At 37.6% G+C, this 20,703-nt stretch overlaps 1 protein-coding gene across 1 annotated transcript in view; it reads left to right on the top strand.

The window, feature by feature from the left end:
* The first annotated feature begins 1,286 nt into the window (after positions 1-1,286).
* slc4a7 (solute carrier family 4 member 7) overlaps positions 1,287-20,703 on the top strand; it is a 57,507-nt gene continuing 38,090 nt past the window's right edge. Inside the window, exons 1-2 of the mRNA XM_073872415.1 lie at positions 1,287-1,445; positions 17,873-17,954. Of these exons, the coding sequence (XP_073728516.1) occupies positions 1,401-1,445; positions 17,873-17,954 (127 nt within the window). The 5' untranslated portion in view covers positions 1,287-1,400. The remainder of the gene's footprint in view (positions 1,446-17,872; positions 17,955-20,703) is intronic.

The raw sequence follows: 20,703 nt of genomic DNA, 5'->3' as shown, positions 1-20,703 counted from the left end.
ACAATACCATGTTTTTTGGCTCTTCTTCTTCATTTCTTAATGCCATTCCAGCATCTACGGCTATATTCATGGCAAGAACAAGTTAATCCATACACAAATTTTATTCAGACAAGTAGATTCATACACAGGTTGGGGAGGGACAATTTGGCATCTCCAATTTGCCTAACTTGCATGTTTTTGGCCTGTGGGAGGAAACCGGAGTACTGACACAGGGAGAACATACAAACTCCACACAGAAAGGTCACCTGCCCTAGCTGGGGCTCGAACCAGGGACATTCTTGCTGTGAGGCAATGTTTTTGTGGCTAAAATCAAATAAAAGCACATGTAGGGAAATTATGAACCACAAGGGGGCATCCCAGCCCATTATGCTGGCACACTTTGTGTGGCTTTCACATTTTAATGGAAAAACTATGATATGAAAATACTGTAAACTGATATCAGTTTTACATTATGTGTTTGCTTTTAACCAATGCAGAAAACAATCAGCTAATGTTATATATCGACAAATGCGCTGTAAAAATGAAGCATTTCAAATCAACATATATTGTATTTTTATTTTACTTTAACTTAAAAAGGTGACCTAACTTATAAAAACATTTTTCACAGTGGCAAGCTGCTATATCATTCTAAGAATGATTATTGTATTAAACATGTAGTGATGCGAGGTCATATTTATGATGTAGACTATGTATATCTGTGTGTGTGTGTGTGTGTGTCTATATATATATATACAGTAGGGCAATTATTTGCTGCATGTGCAAAGTTCGTCTGTATGATTGCTGTTATTGTAATAAACAGAAAATACCTTGTAAAAATCCTTACTTAAAAGAGTAAAGGGTTTCGAACCTTAAACTTCACAGAACCTTTCTGTTGCACCGCAGATTGTGAAAATGAAGAAATATTTATTTCAAGAACCTTTGACTAAAAGTAGCTTTGTGACACCATTAATGGGAAAAAATGTTTTCGGCTAGGATTTATAACATTATATCATCAATGTGAGTAAATCTATTCAATAAAAGTTCATTTTCAGTAAAAGTAAATCTAGTCAAAATTTTTTAACACGTGATTTAACCCAACTAACCCTATAATCCTATTCTCATCCCTATGGATTCTGCGGGCTAACCAATATCCCACAGCCCCCTCCTTTCTTATTAATATTCATGAGCAGTGTCGTTCTCACAATGTGATTGGTCAGAAAACGCCGGTCGCAGCAAAATAAACGGACAAGATCACGCGTCAATCAAACAAAGGCGGGATTTGTCAAGCCTCGATCTATGTAGAAATACCATTCACAGCTTTCAGTTGGCTGCGAAGCCAGCGAAGGGGCATTTCGAAATACGGTATTCAAATCAGTCTCCGGTGAGGGACGGAAGAAGTACCCTGTACGCGATTTGAACAAATGGAGGAAGATAGTGGTGAACAGATGAAACCCCTCCTGACTACAGTAAGAATAAAGTTATTTGTGCTTAGTTAGCTGTAGAGTTGAGTCGTGGCGGAAGCGGAGCTCACTGAGGCGAGCGGAATCTTTCCGTTGATGTGAGAGAAAGAAAAGAGCAGAAAGAGACGAGGATGAGGGAGATGGGGTCAAAGCATCATGTACTCAGGGTTGTTGATGACCCGAGGCTTTTCTTAAAGAGGCTAAGAGGTTGATGTTTTCAGGCTATAATGCCGTGGAAGTGTACTTTCATTGTTTTGGGGTGAGCACGCTTCTGCCAGGAAGTATCGCGCTGATCATTGCGTCACAATAACGGCAAGAGATGAGTGTTGTAGTCTCTCTCTCTCTCTCTCTCTCTCTCTCTCTCTCTCTCTCTCTCTCTCTCTCTCTCTCTCTCTCTCTCTCTCTCTCTCTCTCTCTCTCTCTCAATCTCTTTTCAATTTTACTTTGATATTTCATGACATTTGTATAGACAACAGCTAGGATGGCAGTAGGATGAGTAAGGTGTAAGATGTGTTTAACGCAAAATTATATAAAGTGAAACATTGAGATATTAAAATGTTTTGGCAATGTAAAGATATTTATACCCTATCAATAAAACTGTCTTGAATCTACAGAAATATATAAAAAGATTAACAAAAAATTTAAATAACTGAATAAAGACGTAGGCTAATGTAACGTACCTACATTATTATACAGTGGAATCCCTCTTTTTCTCTTTAAAGTAATAAGTGTCAATTTATAGCCTAAGTAATTGTATGTTTTAAAAACAATAGGTAAATTTGATTCCAAATGAGTGTACAAACCTTATTAAATACTAAAAGCCTCTGTAAATGTTCAAGGCAGTACTTCATTGCTACAATTACAAGTTCACTAACACGCTTAATTGTGACATCTCACATGAGGCTGAATTTTGGGCAATATCGCCAATCCCTACTTAATATTTGAGAAATGTTTATCATTTTAGAGATGATAGAGATAGAATTGTCTTTAGTGGAAAAGTAAATGTCAGTGAGAAGTGATTGACAAGTCTTATAACATCCAAAATCCAAAACAAGATGCACATCGGGGATGCCAGCAGTACACCTATAGGTACATTTACAATACTCATGCAACGGAGAATGCTTTATTTACACTAAAAACATAGTGTCTGTGAATTTGTTACTTTAGAGTTTAGAGTTTTTGGAACATAAGGGCATATATGTTTTCATATAAACAGCAACTTGGGCCTTACTTTGATTTATTCAGTAAACAGTCTTTGAATAACGGGGCTGCTGGTATTATCAATAAAATATGTCTTTTTACATAAACCATTTTATCACTTAAAATAAAACATACCCTCAAAACTGCTAATCAAACAACTATGTTTGATTAAAATCTAAAACAATAAATTCTTTGGTTATGGGGTCAAACATAATTATATTCCCATTATTTTTGTTGATATATTATATTACTCTAGTTATTTACATTCTTACACATATTAAGGAAATACTTTATTGTTTGCTGTACTCCACCACACCCATTTAGTCAAGTGTATTAAGTGTTAAATTTCAAGCTAATGATGCATTCTGAACTTTGCCATGACTGATGAGGAAAAACTTTATGGTTCATTGAGTGAGCTCTATCATAGTGCTGTGTTGCTCGTTCAAATGAAAGATTAGACAGCAGGAAGTTTGTCATAGTTGTCTGTCTGGAGGATCAGCAGCTCTCAGGGGTGCTTGGACCCGGCAGACAATGCTGTTGATAAAGCCACAGAGGGCAAAGCCATAAGTTCAGCAGGTTTAAACAGAAGTACCAGATGCTTTGACCTGTCCGCATGCAGCCAATATAGTTGCTCTATTACAACTGATTCACAACAAGTCTTTCCAGTCCCACTTGTTATGTACTATTGAGAGTTATTCTTTGAATATTATCCTTAAACTCCTTATTATACAAGAGTAATGTCAATAGTGCTCCTCCATGTGTGTTTTCAAGAGGCCAAATATGAATGTACAGACAGTTTCTTTTTATATTTTCTGCTGAATCAGTGTAAATATGTTATTTAAGAGACCTACATTGTTATTAGTACCTAAAAGCATTATCAAAATATTGATTCATCCTCTTGAGTGCAAAGGATGTCAGGGTTCCTCAAATCCTACCCTGGTGGGCCGGTGCCCTGCATAGTTTAGCTCCAACCATGATAAAACACACCTATCTGTACATTTCTAGTGATCATGAAGATATTGATTAGCTTGCCAGGTGTGTTTGATCAAGGTTAGAGCTAAACAATGCAGGGCACCGGCCCACCAGGGTAGAATTTGAGGAACCCTGGTCTATGTTATCCTTTGTCTATGTTACGTATCAGACTAGTTTAGTCTGTTTTATGAGTTTATTTGAGAAATTGATTTGCAGTCATTTGCAACAATACTTCTGTGTTATATTTAGATACATGAGCATTACAAATGTTTAGTTAGATGTGACTAGAAAGACCACCACCAAATTAGCAAAGATGTCCCCTTGCAAACCTCATTGGCTGGTTGGTGTATGGCTAAACTGTTATCTTGCATCATTGAACAAACACTACCTCCTATCCATATGGCAACACTAAGGCTATATGAGTACAGTATTATAGTAACTTTAGGATATAGTCTGTGTACAGATAAGATTGTCCATGCACACATTAGAAAGGAAACAGTCAAGGATAAAACATTATGAACTCCATAAAGGCTCCCCCACCACCCTTTAAAAACATTTTTCAGATCAGGATCAGTTTCCTTTAAAGCAAATCTGTTATTTTTAAGACATCAACTTGTATAAGTTTAAATCTATTTCAAAACTTAGGCTTACATATACAAAATGTAAGCCTAATGCCATGTGTTTGCATGTTGTGCCTTTTTTTTTACTTAACATAACTTAAAATTATTCAATCATTATTGTTTATTAGAAAGTATGTGGTAAAATTACTTCTTGATTTGTGCCTAGTCACTGTCTCTTAAATGCTAGGTCATAGTGATTTAGTAAAAAAAAAAAAAACTTGGGTGACCTGTTATCATGCACACTGATTTGATAAGAGCGTAAATGTTGGTTGTATCGTCATAAACATGTCAAACAAAAGGAGGTGTTCCTTCAGCAGTTAATATGTTTTAGATAATGCTTCACTTTCTACTGTTTGTAGATATGTCTGGTTACTGTGTAGATAGTGTGATAAGATGTAGTAGATAATGTATATAATGTAGTAATTTCACCTTGTGCTTCTGCTTTTGAATGTGTATGGTATGCTGTATGCACAGCTCACTACATTACTATAGGGCTGGGTGGTATATGGAGTTATGATAATATATCTGCATTTTTTCCCAGAGGGATACGGGATAAAACAATACCATCTATTTCGGTGTGGTCTGATATGACCCTCTTTCTTGGCAACAGAAGCTCTGCCCGAAATGAATGTACGCTGAGGTCAGATTTAAGCCTTCCAATAAGATTGCATGGGGTGCAGCTGTATCAGGGCTTAACGCAAATATTTTTTATACTGGCCAGGTTGGGCCAGTGGTTCAGGTTTTCACTTGCCCTGCCAAAATTTTTACTGGCCCCATCAAAAAAAAGATTTCATTGTCACATTTTTAAAATAATTATTCAAAAGTCGAATATAATTGTATACATATACATTTTATTAATTATTTGTTACGACAATTGGCAATACATTTCACAGGGAACTACACTAACCTTTTCCACTGGTGGCACTTGCGCTACCAACTTTTTCAGTTACTGGCGCAAAATATGATTTGGTCGCACATATTTTTTTAAGTTATATTAAGGCGCTCTGGTTAATAATGAACAATTATGAAACTGTATTGCATACAGATATGCTTTTTATTTTACTTGCCATCTTTTAAACCACATGCCGCCTTGTTTTCTTAAACGTTGCAGTCAGTGTTTCCCACAGATCTGAAATTTACTTGGTGGTGGTGGTAACCGGTAAAAAGGGCAATCATTACCCACTGACAAATAATGGTCTACTATACATGTGGCGAAGAACTAATAATGTGTGAGACAACACAATACTTTGATTTATTGAAAATTAATATTAATTTCACATTATATTTCATTAATCTAAACACTCCAAACTTTCTTTGCCATTAACAAAGCTGACACTGTTTGTCAAAGCACCACGAAAACACTTACTGTTTTTGCACTGATATATGAAGCAATTAGACCCCTTTTATCAAACTCAATATAATACAATACTATGTATAGTATATTAATAGACAGTGCAGGTCTATAGATTATAAATGTGACTGATGTTATTACTGATGTTATAATGGTAATAATTTCTATTAAATAGGCACTTTTACTGCTTCTGCTCTATCTTTCTATTTCTCTCTTGCCGATTTAAAAAGCTTAATCCACTTATTATTTCAATAATATTATTCCACTTATTTTATTTTCAAATCTACTTGCTGTCAATGGGCTTGACATTAGCACTGCTTTTTTGCTACAATCTGTGCAAACTTAATATGGATATGGGCAGGGCTCAAAATTAACTTTTTTATTTGGTAGCATTGGTGCTCCCAAATTTAAAGAGTTAGGAGCACCAGCAAAAATTTAGGCGCATCCATCAAAACATTTAAAAGCACCACAACTACAATGTAAATGTTAATAGATTTATTTTATTAAAAACAAAACACCACCACCGGGCTTTACACGTCCTATGGCCAGCATTTAAAAGTTGGTCTTCTATTTTATTTTATTTTATTTTTTGCTGCATAAATTCCTAAATTAATACACAAATGCTGTTGAAATAGTATTGCAGCAATAATAATTTAACAATTACAGGTAACATGATTAAGATTACATAGAAAATCTAGCAAACACGTAAAACATTGATTAATTGTGACATTACAAAAGTGACCTTAATATAGAAGGCTAATATATATTGGTATTGATAACTGCATTACCAGGATGCTTTTACTACTAAATAGGCAATTTTTTAAAAAATACAACAAAAACATACCATCAGCTTGTCGTATTCCACAGCAACATGGACCACAAGGATGTTTGTCAAATGTCCATTCACCAGCGCATGCGCACATACACCATTAAACACACTGACAGACAGGTCGGTGTCTCCATCAATAATAAACACATTTGTCATGACATGTCTTGTGTTTTTGGCACTTTCGCCATGTTTAAGCAAGGTACGTCTGGCCCTTAAAATGTTTTGATTCCGCCATTAACGCCGTTTTACAGGATTTACAGTAAACACAGTAAGTTACATTTTCATAGCGGAGACACTCGAAATCTTTAAGCCACTCTCTCTGAAAGGTTTAACGTCAACTCGTATTTTCCGGTGGTGGAGTTACATTTGAATCCGGATCGTCTGCTGTCTGGGTTGGCTGTAATCGGCTCGCTCTCGTCATGCTCGCGACGCGTTCGTCTTTTCACATTTCCGCGCTTCACGGCAACAAGGAATGACTGACGCTCATATTAGCCAATCTGCGGTCTTCATTAAACGCAAGAACTTAATGGTGAAATTTGATTGGTTATGTATCGTTGGAGAGAACACTGAACCTGGGACAGCGCCAGCACGCAGGATCACAATCAACTCGCGTCACAACAAAATGGGCAGTCGCACAAATGCTCCCAAATATATTTTAAGGTCGCACAGATTAAATTTCGGTCGCATATGCGACCAAAATGGTCGCAATTTCGAGCCCTGTATGGGTTTAGAAAATATATGGTTTATTAATAATAAGATTATTAAAAACATGTGAGAAAGAAAACGCAGCGCGTGGTCGTAACAAGAACCATCGCCATAGAAACCGAAGGCACGCAAAACTGCACTCGAGCTTTAGCGCGGTAGCGCTCATGGCCGTTTTCCGATCGACTCGGGTTATAAACTCAATATTAATCAGACTTGGGACCAAAAGTAATTAAACTAGGACCTAACCGGACCCGACAGACAATTTAAAATATAAACCCGGAACCACACGGGTCCCGCGTCCTCAGTGAAGAAAGACCTCTGCTCAAGTTCAGAAACATGGAAGACACTGCGCTTGCGTCGCGTCGCACCTAATAATTCATTGAGAAACAGCTGAGCACGCAAACGCACACTGATGGGGAGAGACACGACGTGCTTTCACGCAAAATTAAGCCAACGTGTTGATGGCTCAGAGCACGTTATAAAACGTATTCTTAAAATCCACATCTATGTTTTAATAAATGCTCATAGTAAATCATAGCATATTGTCTAAAACATTAGGTAGCACATTTGCGACCCATTAAAAATTAGGGTCGCAACGGCAGTTCAAAAGGTCGCATATGCGACCATTTTGGTCGCAGTGTAGCTCCCTGTTTCAGTGAACCAGATAAAGGATTATGCGCCATGCGGCTTTTCTCATGAGCTTCGAGGTTTACAATAGTTGCTTTGTCTGCTTTACCTGAAAACTTACGGCAAACTGAAAACATTGCATAATTTTTTTCGCCGTGTGTTAAAAAATTAAGATTTCGTTTGGCCTCATAATTAGAGGGTACTGCTGTCTTAATGTCTCTTTGCTCTACCAGCTGACATAACACGCAACAGTGTCCAGACTGTCCACTAGTGTTGTAGTCAAGACCACCGAGACCAAGTCATGACCAAGACAGGCCGAGATCGAGACAAGACCAAGACTTTAAAGGGTCGAGACCAAGTCAAGACCAAGACAGGCCGAGATCAAGTCAAGACCAAGACCAGTGCAAGTCACTGCATTAAAACACTTATGATAAAAGGTGGAATAAGCATATGATTAGGCACTTCTTTTCTGTGTGTGTATGTGTGTGTGTGTGTGTTTATGCCATCAGAGAAATTGAAAAAATAATCAAAGGCATTGCAGATATGTGGGAATTTATCTGTCTTCCCATGGCGTGCCATCCACTTAACACAATGCAAGTGTTTTTAGTAATAAAATTAGAAAAATTGTCATTGGGAGAAACTTAAACAATGCTTAAACAATGCCAAACCTGAATAAACTGCATAAAATTAATGATAAAAAATAAATTTGTGATGTGCCATCAGTTGTGGTCTTGGCTGGTCTTGAAATAAAATTCCGAGTCCTCTTTGTCTGAGACTGAGACGAGACAGAGTAAAAATGCGGTCGATTCCAAGACGAGACCAAGACCTTTAAAAAGTGGTCTTGTGACCGGCCTCAAGACCGAGACCGCTCTCGAGAACTATAACACTACTGTCCACAACCAATAAGGTGGGAGAAACCTCATGACATTGCTGAGAAGTTAAAGTCACCATGAAACGGAAGTAGCGATTGCCTTATTTTCCCCTTGGTGACGTATATCCAAATGAAACGGCTTTTGAGATGAAATAAGGCAGGGCTGGATTTGAATTTGTCCATCGAGATCTGATTGGATCGTTCGAAGTTGGGTCGTGTTGCTAATTGCTAATCGCTGCGATCTTCTCTAGGACCCCGCCCACCTGCCATACTTATGACCGGAAGTGAAGAGAGATCGTTTTGAGGAGAGGAGGAGATTTGCATTTTTGATTAAAGATTATGAGCACACACAAATTTTTTTTAAATAATGAAGCTCACAGATAAGTCATTTGTTAATAATACCACAATATAAATATATATATATAGTTTTTCATTTCAATTTCATTGCGACTTTAACGTTTGCAGCGCTTAAAATGTGCCTCGATGGTAACATTACAAATACATACAGAAAAACGGCCACAGGCAGAAAATATATTTTGGTGACTGAGAGCAAAGCACTGGCCCGATCGGGCAAGTGACAATACTGTTTACTGGCCCGAACGTCTCTCATGCTGGCCCCGGGCCACCGGGCAGTCCTTTATGTTGAGCCCTGTGTATACATTTTATTTCCATCATACACTGTTTTAATAAAAAAATTACCAAAATATTTTTTGCACATTATCATTCATCGAAAAATTACCACAATATAAATTTGGGGCAATATCGCCCAGCCCTATTTCAGCCTGAGGAAAAAAATCAACCATTTTTCTTCTTACCTAGTGCAAAATTATTTTAATTTATTGTAAAATGATAGTAATATCGAATGAGAACTATTTTACAACTTTTTTTTTTACAAACGATGCCTTAAAAAAGTGCTTAAATTAAAGTTTTACATAATATTGTGCTATAATATTTAAACGATATTTGAAAAAAAATTTGCAAGCTCTTATCCAGTACTCTCTTGTAATGGGCAAATTCTTTAGACAGACCATCTTACAATTGTTCCTCGGGTAAGAACGGGACCTTTTTTGTCTTTGCCTAAGTTCTCAACATTCATATTGAGTTAAAAGCTTCTTAGATTTACTTGCAGGCATTAACAGCTTTACTGGTTGAATGGCACTTCAACCTCACACAAAGGTAACTGTGTTGTCAGGGACAACAGCTATGCATACTTACTCTTTATAAGCATTGTTAGTATGCATACTTCTAATATTGTAGTATTGTGTGTGTGTGTTTGTGTGTGTGTGCGCACAATATTTGCTCCCTCTTTACTGCTTTATAACACATACAACAAAGATTTGTGATCGGCAGTGCGTCTTTTCAGTTCAGCATTACAAACATTTTAGTTGAGAGACCCCTAACGTTCGAAAAAACCCTTGTCATTTCAAGTCCTCACTATAGTATCTCACAAACTTAGTTAGTAAATTCAGTGCCAGTGGCCTTATCTAAGAGAATCGCAGAAAAAGTTCTGTGTCTTAGTCCCATGTCTCGTCCTCACTCATGTTGAAATAATGTTTTTGTTTTGCACATCTCAGGCGTGTGTGTTTATATATACAGTATATATTAGTAGACATGGCCTTTAATTCACTATTGCATTATTGTTAAGCCTGAATGTCCTCTAAGACCTCAGGGCAATGGCACGCTGTTCCCAGATTCCCAGCGTGCACACCATGTATAGCTCTGGTCGTGTTTGAACCCAAGCCCTTTTCACGTGTGGAAAAACACAGGCGCGCTCACAACAGCAACACATCTCACACACAACCATTCACATACACTGACGGCACATTGGGATATAAATAACACCTCTTGTTTAGGTCTTTGCAAACAGGAGCCCATCCGAACATCAGCATAAGAAGCATGCATTGGCTGCGACTTACCGAACTCTCTCACTTTTGCTTGTGACTTACCAGTGTGTAGACAGTGATTTGGTACGGCTGTTGTGTTTGGGTGTTCATGTGACGCAAAACGTCTTTTGCTTTCTTTTGTTGGTAGATGAGATCCTTGCATCGAGGAAGTGTGTAGTGACTTCCTCTCCCATAGATTCAGATTTTAGACCATCATTCCATTTTTGCTTTAACGTTTTGGATTCGTCTTTGTCGTTTTCATCTTTAAAATCGTTAATGGACACGTTAATGGAGAAGCCTTGCTGAATGATTAAGTAACTACATTAGTAAAGCTTTTGCGGTCTTTACTGCTGTTCGATTTCTCTGTGAGGACGTTTGGCAGTCCCTCCCCAGAGTCTGTGAACAATGCAGAACTTCTGGACAGACATTATGAATCTGAGGAGCACCAGAGGAGCTAAAATCATTTCGGTATGTATACAATACGATTGGTACTTGTTTAAGTATTTGAACTAATGCTGTTGCCAAAGATGATTTTTTTATTGTGAGTTTGGAGTGTGATTTATATTTCACATTCTGCATAGCTCATCGGATGTGTTTTGGCTTGGTCTTTGCTTGGTGGGTCGTGTTTCAAAATATTTCCATAAGAGCATGGAGCACGTGTATAGCTTAGCATGAAATTGAATTAGGAAAAAGATTCGGTGGTTTACAGATGAAATGAGGCAGAATGTCTCACCAGACCTAAGACACCGTGCTGTCACATGTGGTTATGACTTAAAATTCTATGTCCAGTGTCCACATTGTACCCTGCTTTTTGCCCTTTGGGGTGATATCTGATGCCGTGGCCCTCAGAAATGCTTGGACAGAGGCCCGTGGAAGGACAGGGCCACCTTGGTTTTAAAATACACTGGACTCTATGTAACTTTTGGAAGAGATCACTCTCACGTTTTACTACTTGTAGTGTAGCTAAACATTTTTACCATTGTTTTGTATGGTAACTGAAATGTTTTGTAAATCATATGAAATCATACAGAATGTACTGAATTGATATGTGATAGATGATCATTCTTTGCCCAGTACTGTTATTTTTATGTTAAGCCCCAAATAAAAGGCTTTTGCAAATGAACACAGTTTATTGTTTTATAATAGAGTTTACACAGATATTACACATATATTTTAAACCATTGGAGTCATTTGGATTACTGATGGATATACATGCTTTTTTGGAGCTGTGCCACGTTGAGCACCATGTAATTTTGGGATGAATGGTGGTATACAATAAGTAGCCTATAACTATGTTTTCTACAAAGTGGAAGTAATATTTATGAAAGTCAAAGTCTTATGTAAGATATCATAATCAACTTTATTAAAACAGCATATGATGAAAATTTAATTCAAAGACTGATTGAAAATATACAGCTGCACAAAATACAGCCATGACAAGCTTATATCTGATCTCAGTGAACATTTATGGCAGAGCTCCTGTTGTAAAGAAGAAGGGTCATATCAGACCCTACCCATATACTGTAGATAGATACTGTACTGGTATTGTCTCATCCAGTACCCTGCTGGGGAAAAATAGTGATATATTACCAAAACTCGATATACCGTCCAGCCTTAAAAAGATAACATGACGGCATTTTGATAGAAAATTATTTGTTTGTGTTCAGGTGAAAAAAGTCAGATGAGTCAAATAAACATGGGTAGTGAGAAAAATGTGAGACAGTTTTCATATTTTTGTAAACTTTTGCAAAAGATATCCACCTGTTTCTTGACGTAAATGTGGGCGCCGCCATCTTTGAGCTTTCCTGTTTATGACTTATGGTGAGCCACTAAAGCTAATGGCTATAGCGAAGGACACAAGTGTGCAGTTTTGACTGGCTGTTTAATGTTTATTATGAAATCCAGGAAGACCGACATAATTTTTGCAGTCAGGGGTTGCCATAATAGCTAATACAAACGCAGTAAATCTCTACAAAACATTTGTTTTAACCATAATACATGCACAAGAATGTGTAACGTTATGGGGCGCACATGCACTCATGATCTGTATTTACAAATCCATCCAGTAAAACCTTTCATAGAAACTGCCAGTAAATAATAAATACAATAATTCTTTAAAAACAACTAATATTATGCTGATAAAAATATGCTGATTTAGCTGATTTATTTATTCTGCTACTATATATTATTACAAAAATGCGATTACAGTAAAGAATATGTACGACATAATCTGCTTAGTTAATGTTTATAGTAGTTCGTAATGTGTTTGTGCGTACTTTTTTATGCAAATACTTTAAAAGTAAGCTCATGTCTCCACTTAGTGCGTAAGAAGCTATGTAATAATATTTTCATAAAGCAAAAACAATACTCATGTAGTAGTTTAATATGTTTATTATGGTTTGTTCAAATAACTTACAATGTGTTGAATGAGAAAGATACTGCTGACTGCGTCGGACCACTTGAAGCTCAATGTGTCGCCATAAACAAGTTAACATAAAAATTGCAGTTTAAAAAACCTCACACCAGAGGTAAAGTTGTGACATTTTAAACCAGCCCCTAAAAACACGAAGTCTTGGTAAATTCCATGTACAAACACTCAACTGGCTTTCCCATTGTAAAGATACTGGTATGTCTCTGTGCTTTTATATTTGCGCATTGAAGACCCATCACCTGCGATCAACAACACAAAATGTTTGAAAATATCTTCATATATCAAGCTACTTCTTAATTTCATCCTCACACTGGTTCATGGCAGGTGTAGTAAATAATAACTGTTTAAATCATGTTTTATGCGTGCTCCCACTACACTGTTTTCTACCGGCTGGATATTGAACCAGAAATCTTGCACTGGAAAGGAAATACGTCACACTTACTTCCGCAGCCGCGTTCGAGAAAAAGGTGGATACATTCCAGATACTAAGACAAAATAATTGAATTGGACAAAATGCAAAATTTCACTAATGATCTGGGACTTTTTCCTACACATATGCATTTAATAATATATCTAGAAAATTCTAATATTGAATGATAATGCTAAGATGATTTACTGTATTATGCACCACTGTGTTGTCTGTGTTTTCATAATACATTTTTAAAAGCTTATTTCAAGGAGCTGATCTGCTTGCAGGTATTTTAAGATAACCTGACAGATGATACCAGACATGTGGCATTTCTGGAACAAAATCACATTGATGTCTTTGCAGGGTATTGTGTTGGTCAACTTATACAACTGCTGGATACGACATGATTTATTTTTACACTTCTTTCCTTTGGAAAATTTCTGAAATAGTTTCAAGAGAAAGAATGTGAATGTGAGTTGCATTATCTATCAAATAAAAAATGGCACTCGATGAACGTCATTAATGTTCCTTGGGGATATGCAAAACATTAATAAGAAATATTACACCAATGGTGCCAGCAGGTGCTGTGTGCTTTGCGCCGAAATTGGTTTTGTACAAAGGAACGGTGACCCTATAGTTTAGAGTCAGAGCAAAAACACTGGTACCATACATAATAAAATATTGAGGTGAATTGTAATTGATGTTGTGATGTGTTTAAAATGTTGTCATAAGAAAGGGAGCCGCTCTTGTTTTCTCACAGATCCTATCTAGTACTGTATCTGGAGATTTGGACCTTGCTAGGGAATTGTGGGAATTGGGATATTGTCAGGGGAACTTGAACAAATATACAGTTGAGGGACTCAGGCATAGTCCTGAGAGAACCTTGGGTAGCATCTGGAAAAATGTTGCATAATTACTAATGTACGTAGTCTCTGATTATACCATCTCCTTCTAAAGCAACAACCTCCGAAAATGTTCTCATATAGTATAGGGAATGTCTGGGAATTTCAGGATTAGCTTATATCTTGCTTTTGTGTCCCAAAAGTACTTTTGGATTAGGCTGCAATGGAAAAAATGTTTCTCATTTCATGGTAATCATCCTGCCCGTCGACAGTGGTTTGGTCCTGATAGCAAAGGAAATAAAGTTAACTTGATTCAAGCCCAATTGTCTTTGTATAAAAGCTTGTAGGCAGCATGTAACAATTATAGTTCTTCGTTTACGTGGTCTCCAAACGTGACTCAGAATGTCTCAGAGTTCAACAGCGGTTGGAAAAGATCATGTAGTAGACCTATTATGTTCATCCTGGTCAAATGTGCCACATGCAATTATGAAAGTCGTTTGTAGGTGAAGTTTAGTCTGAGGCCTGTTTTAGATAAAATTAACCTTTATTAAAGCTCCTCTATTGTGGCACTGGAGTTTTAAACCCTAATAGGGGAACCCGGATAAATATTTTTCACAAGCAGGGGCATAGCAACCATTATCAGTCACAGAGGATACACATCCCACTCACTTAGATAATAGTTGTTTTTCATTGCCTTATCTAGCTGAAATATCCCTTTAACCCCCAACTAAATCCAGTCTACACCCTAGTACACAAGGCAGATGTCAGAGAGACCAGCTATTAAAAGATAATACAGGCTTTATACTGGCCCAGTCGAGCCAGTGGTTCTGGTTTTCACTTGCCATGCCAAAATTTTAACTGGCCCAACCAAAAAAGATTTTAAACTGTCAAATAGAATTGTATAAATACATTTTATTCATCATTTGTTAAGACAAGTGGCAATTTTAAATGTAAACTCTGATTCTGAAATTTCACAATACTCTCATCAGGGTCAATAGTTTCAGGTATTTCAGGATTTGTGCACAGAAATGGAGAACTCATATCAAAGGAAACTTTGTAAAGAAGATAACGAACCAATATTAAGAAATGTGTTATTAATATGCTGTGCTGATATGTCTCTCGATGCGCTTAAAATTCTCTACATTCATACGTCTCACAATTAAGTTCAGTGGACCAGATGAAGGGTTTTCAGCAACCCTTTTAGACACTATGCACGCTATGTACTGTCGGCTTTTCTCATGTGCTTTGAGGTTTTGTTTACGGTAGTTGCTTGTTCCATTGAAAAAGGCTCCCGACTTGTCTGCTTTACCTGGAAACTGACGGCAAACTGTGCAATATAATGCAACGTTTTTTCATTGTGTTTTACCCATGTTAAATGTGTGCTTCCAAAATGTTAAATGATTACGTTTTCGATTGGCCTCATAATTAGAGGGCGTCGGCACCATCTTAAAGGGACACTCCACTTTTTTGGAAATATGCTCATTTTTCAGCTCTCCTAGTTAAACATTTGATTCTTACCATTTTGGAATCCTTTCAGCTGATCTCCGGGTCTGGCACTACCACTTTTACAGTAGCATAGCTTAGCACAATTCATTGTATCTGATTAGTCCATTAGCATTGCGCCGAAAAAATAACCAAAGAGTTTTAATATTTTTCCTATTTAAAACTTTTCTGTAGTTACATTGTGTACTAAGACCGACAGAAAATTTAAAGTTGCGATTTTCTATGCAGATATGGCTAGGAACTTTACTGTCATTCTGGCGTAATAATCAAGGACTTTGCGGCTGTAACATTGCTGCAGGAGGTGCAAGGATATTACACAGCAGCCGAAAATAGTCCCCTTAGTAACTGTCAATGGCAGGGGACTATATTCAGGCAGTGCATAATGTCATTGCGCTATGCTAAAAGTGGTAGCGTCAGACCCAGAGATCAGCTGAATGGATTCCAAAACGGTAAGAATCAAATGTTTACTCTAGGGGAGCTGGAAAATGAGCATTTTCCAAAAAAGTGGAGTGTCCCTTTAAAGTCTGTTTGATCTACCACTTGACGTAACACGCAACACATGCAACAGTGTCCACAACAACCAATAAGGTAGGAGGAACCGCATGATATTGCTGGGAAGTTAATGTTCACAATGCTCAAAATGTGTCTTGATGGAAACCTTGCATAAGAATACATGCAGACAAGTTGCAGTGGCAGGGTTCCCACGGGTCCTTGAAATCCTTGAAAGTTTGTGAATCTGGGGGGAAAAAATTCAAGGCCATGGGAAGTTTTTGAAAATATACATACATAGATACAGGCCATTGAAGTTTTCTGGAAAAAATCCATATTATTCCCTGTGAAGTGTAGGATATCATCATCATAAAAAAAGTTGTAGACTTTTTAAGCACACATGCTAAACTGTTCGCTTTAAAGGCTTATATCTTCTGTATGCGAATGTTGATTCATACCAAAATGCTTTTTTGCATAGTTGTGTTTTTTTGCATAGCTGTGTTTAGCACATGAAAACGTCTTGGGTTACGTATGTAAATATTGTTGTTCCCTGAGAAGGGAACGGGACGCTGCGTCTCCATTGCCATACTTCCTGGGTCCATGTAACGCCGTCTTTGGCAATATTTCAGATAGCGATATACTTCCTGGCTCCCACATCACCCTGTCTTTGTCATTAAGCCTCACCATTGGTTGAATTTGATATACACATTCAGACACAATTACCACTGGATGCGTCCCCAAAGTGTCACCGCAATGACGCAGCGCGAGTTCCCTCGAAAGGGAACTATAACAATGTATCTTAAAAGGTAACAAGATGTAATCTTGCTTTCACTTGAAACGTGTCCCCACATTTAGTCCTTGAATTTGAGGGTATTGGACCTGGAAAGGCCTTGAAAGGTCCTTGAATTTAAAGTTAACTAAAGTGTGGGAACACTGCATTGGGCAGTGCTTTATGTGAACCCTGTGACATTTATACAAAATTGTCTTTCGAATGTCTTTTAAATTTTATTAGCTTGACCATTCAACATCCCCATGCGCACAAACAGTATTCTGGGAAATAAAAGGCAATGAAGGATATATCTGCGACTGAGGTGCTCTTGAGCAAGGCACCTTAACCCCAATTCCTGCCCACTCCTCCAGGTGTGTGTTCACTACTCTCTGGGATGGGTTAAATCCAGAGGTCACATTTCGAGTGTGCGTTCCATCCTTGACAAACATGTCACTTTCAATTACGGGTTCACTTGACCTCAATTGAATGTGTTTGGGTACAACCTGTACAGAGCACAAGGAAATCTAGACACGTTTTAAAATGTGTTTTCCCCAAGCCCCAAAGTATAAGCAGTAGTCATATTTGTTTTAGCAAGCACCACTAATAAGCTTTATAATTAATTATAAGGGCATGCAGTTCATTATTTAATGACTCTGTTTTCATTGGATGAGGTACACGTGTTTTGCTCCATTTCTTTAGCTGTTTGTTGTGTAACCTGGCTGTAGTTTTCCCTCAGCGCTTTGCCAAAGAGAGCAATAGCGCATTGTCACAAAGAATAATCTTAAGACCACTTACGTTATAAACTCCAAACCATTGCACAATTCTAAACTATAGCCAGATGAGAGCAGCAGAAACCAGAATGGTCACGTGTCGGACTGTTTGCTTGATCCGGTGCGAGAAATATTCATCTCTTTGTGTCTCTCTCTACTTAGGGCAATGATGAGGAAGCTGTTGTCGATCAGGGGAAAACCAGCTCCAGCATCAACACAAAGTTTGAAAAAGAAGAACTTGAAAGTAAGTGACACATCGCCCTCCTTTAATTTAAGTACCCCTCACGTGCAACCTTTTTATGCATCACTGTATCTTCTCGCGTGCCATCTGGTCTTTTAGCACACAGAGGTGAATGCTGAATGTCTGGAGGCATTTTACATAGCTTTGTGTTTAAAGCATGCTGATTAAAACCATCCAAAACCTCCTTGTACTCTCTGGCATATGCATCTCAAAGGGCCCCTTCCTTCCCCCTAAGGCCTCTCTCAGGGGCCCACGTTTATTCCCAGGTGATTCGTGACAACCGTCTGATGTTTTGTAGGGTTTCGTTTTTGTGTTGGAGGTACTAGATCTAACAAGCCACATGCTCATTTCTTAACTTAGACACCTGACCTACATCTGGTTCTTACCAGCTTGCTCTAGCTCAACTGGTAGAGTTTTGCATACAGTAAGCAGCACAAAGGTCATGGGATCGATTTCCAGGGAACACATACTGATGAAACAATTGATTGAATGCACTGTTAGCTGTGTATTAAATTAACTTGCCTAACAAAAGAACTGAAAGTTGCATAAATAAAATAGACAATGTGGACCAGATATCTAGAGATATCTGTAGAAAAGAGTGGCTAATGGTTTATTAAATTTATCCGAACTAGTGACTAGATATAAAGATATAAATCTTTTTAAATCAGCATGTGTTCCCTCGGTTTAAACCCTTGACCTTGTGCGCTGCTGCTAACGCAATGCTCTACCACTGAGCTGTACAGAAACATAAAATGCTGATATAATGAAAATGCTGATATGTTCACAATACAATTGGCATAATTCAATGATGAAAGGTAGGAAATACACAAAAAAATTTAGATATTCATGGATATTGAACACATTGTCGACCAGTGGCGACTTGTGACTGCTCTTCCGAGGGGCGCAAGTTCGGAGTGTTATGTGCAATAAGTGCCTATGCACACGTGCCAAAACCTTTAATGATTAAAGAGACACTCACGTTCACAAAATTAACGCAAGATACTCACTTAACCGTAAACTCTGATTACGCCTGAGATTATGCGAGTATCTGGCAAACGCGAGCGTCTCTTTTATCATAAACTCTTTAGACACGTGTGCGCTTATTTTAACATAACAGGTGATGCACATAGGTTCACTTGACGCGCAGAACCCATATTTTGAAACGACGAACCACATACATGACGGGCTACATACATGTTGTGACGAGCTTCCCATCGTGCGCCCTCGAAAAATTATTCTCCGGCCACCACTGTTGTCGACGTTATTTGAATAGTGATATAAAAGTAGGTTTATATTTCATCTGCAAATCTGTTGGTAGATTATGAATGTGCCAGGTCTATTGGAAAATCCCTGTGACTTGTTTCATAACTAGTTTCAGTTCTTGACAACATGCCTTACATGCTTAATAATACAATTACAATGAGTTGAAGAGCCTGTCAAAAGCATTTCATGCTTACATTTACTGGCCTTTTAAATGACCTCACGCTTGCTTTAATAACATTAAGATGGATTAGACCCCAGCTCAAGGTTTAATTTATTAAACTTGGGCTGATAGGGTCATTTGGTACCTTAAGCATTAACTGCACACATATTCTTCATGCCAAAATGAGTCTTACACTAATCCTGCTGTTTGTTCTTTCACTTTCGCTTTTTGAAGCGTAATTTTCAATATCATAAATGCAACAGCATTTTGCCTTTTCCAAGTTTGGTTAAGTCAAAGACCCTCAAGCAGGACAGGAGAAATCACACACGATTCTGTCAGACTAGTCCAATGGTTTAATTGTGTGTCAATATTAGGGATACATAACGATTAATTGCGATTAATCTATAGCAGAATAAAAGTTTTTTTTATGTCGTGAACTGTGTATAAAAACTTTTTTTTCTTAAAATGATACATGCATGTGTGCATATTTATACATAATTATTATACACTTTTTAAACACATATATGATGTAAATAAAAACTTTTATTCTGCTATAGATTAATCGCGATTAGTCGTTATGCATCCCTAGTCAATATTGTAGATCATTTTAGTGCCAAATGCTCCCTAGTTGCACTTTCACATCTTCATAATATATATAATATTGATAATTTTCAGTTTTTCTCTCTCTACAAGAGAGTGATCTGGTTGTTTATTGTTTTTAGGGACTAAAATGTGGTTACCATATGCGTGCTGTTCTTCTAAGGGCTGTTGTTGTGTTGTCAGCATTTAGGGGAGTATCGGATATGATATTTTAGGAAGGTTTACAATTGGTTGACCCCCCCCCCCACACACACACACACTTGTCCCTAGCTCTCTGCTAAATCTGTTACACCCTTACTTTGTATCTGAACTGATCTTTGCTTCATGAATCAATCTGAATGTGCCTTTGTTTTAAATGCAATCCAAAACCAGTCATTATCATTAGAGCATGGATGGCTAAATCGTGTCCTCTTGAGACCTTTAATATCAGTGTAGGGCTTGTCTCTATAAAGTCAACACAATCCCTGTTTGTTTGCTGTGAAATAAAATGCACGCTTTGTGGGGTTGAAGCACGCTGCAGCAGGTGGAAAGCACTTTGCAAGTTTGGTGGCACAGTTGCATTGGCAATGTGTGTCTGATAAGTTTTGTAAGATGTGTTTTCAAAGGCGTCTGTGGCTTACAAACGGTGTGCTCAAGTTTGCATCTTCTCCTGCTTTCTCTGTGCAGACAAGCATGTGAAATTGATGTAGACACAGCAAGCATTTTTATAGACCACACATGCATTCACTT

Source organism: Misgurnus anguillicaudatus, chromosome 10 (genome assembly GCF_027580225.2).
Source record: "Misgurnus anguillicaudatus chromosome 10, ASM2758022v2, whole genome shotgun sequence".
Classification (NCBI taxonomy): Eukaryota; Metazoa; Chordata; class Actinopteri; order Cypriniformes; family Cobitidae; genus Misgurnus; species Misgurnus anguillicaudatus.
This window is presented reverse-complemented; position numbering and strand designations above follow the sequence as displayed.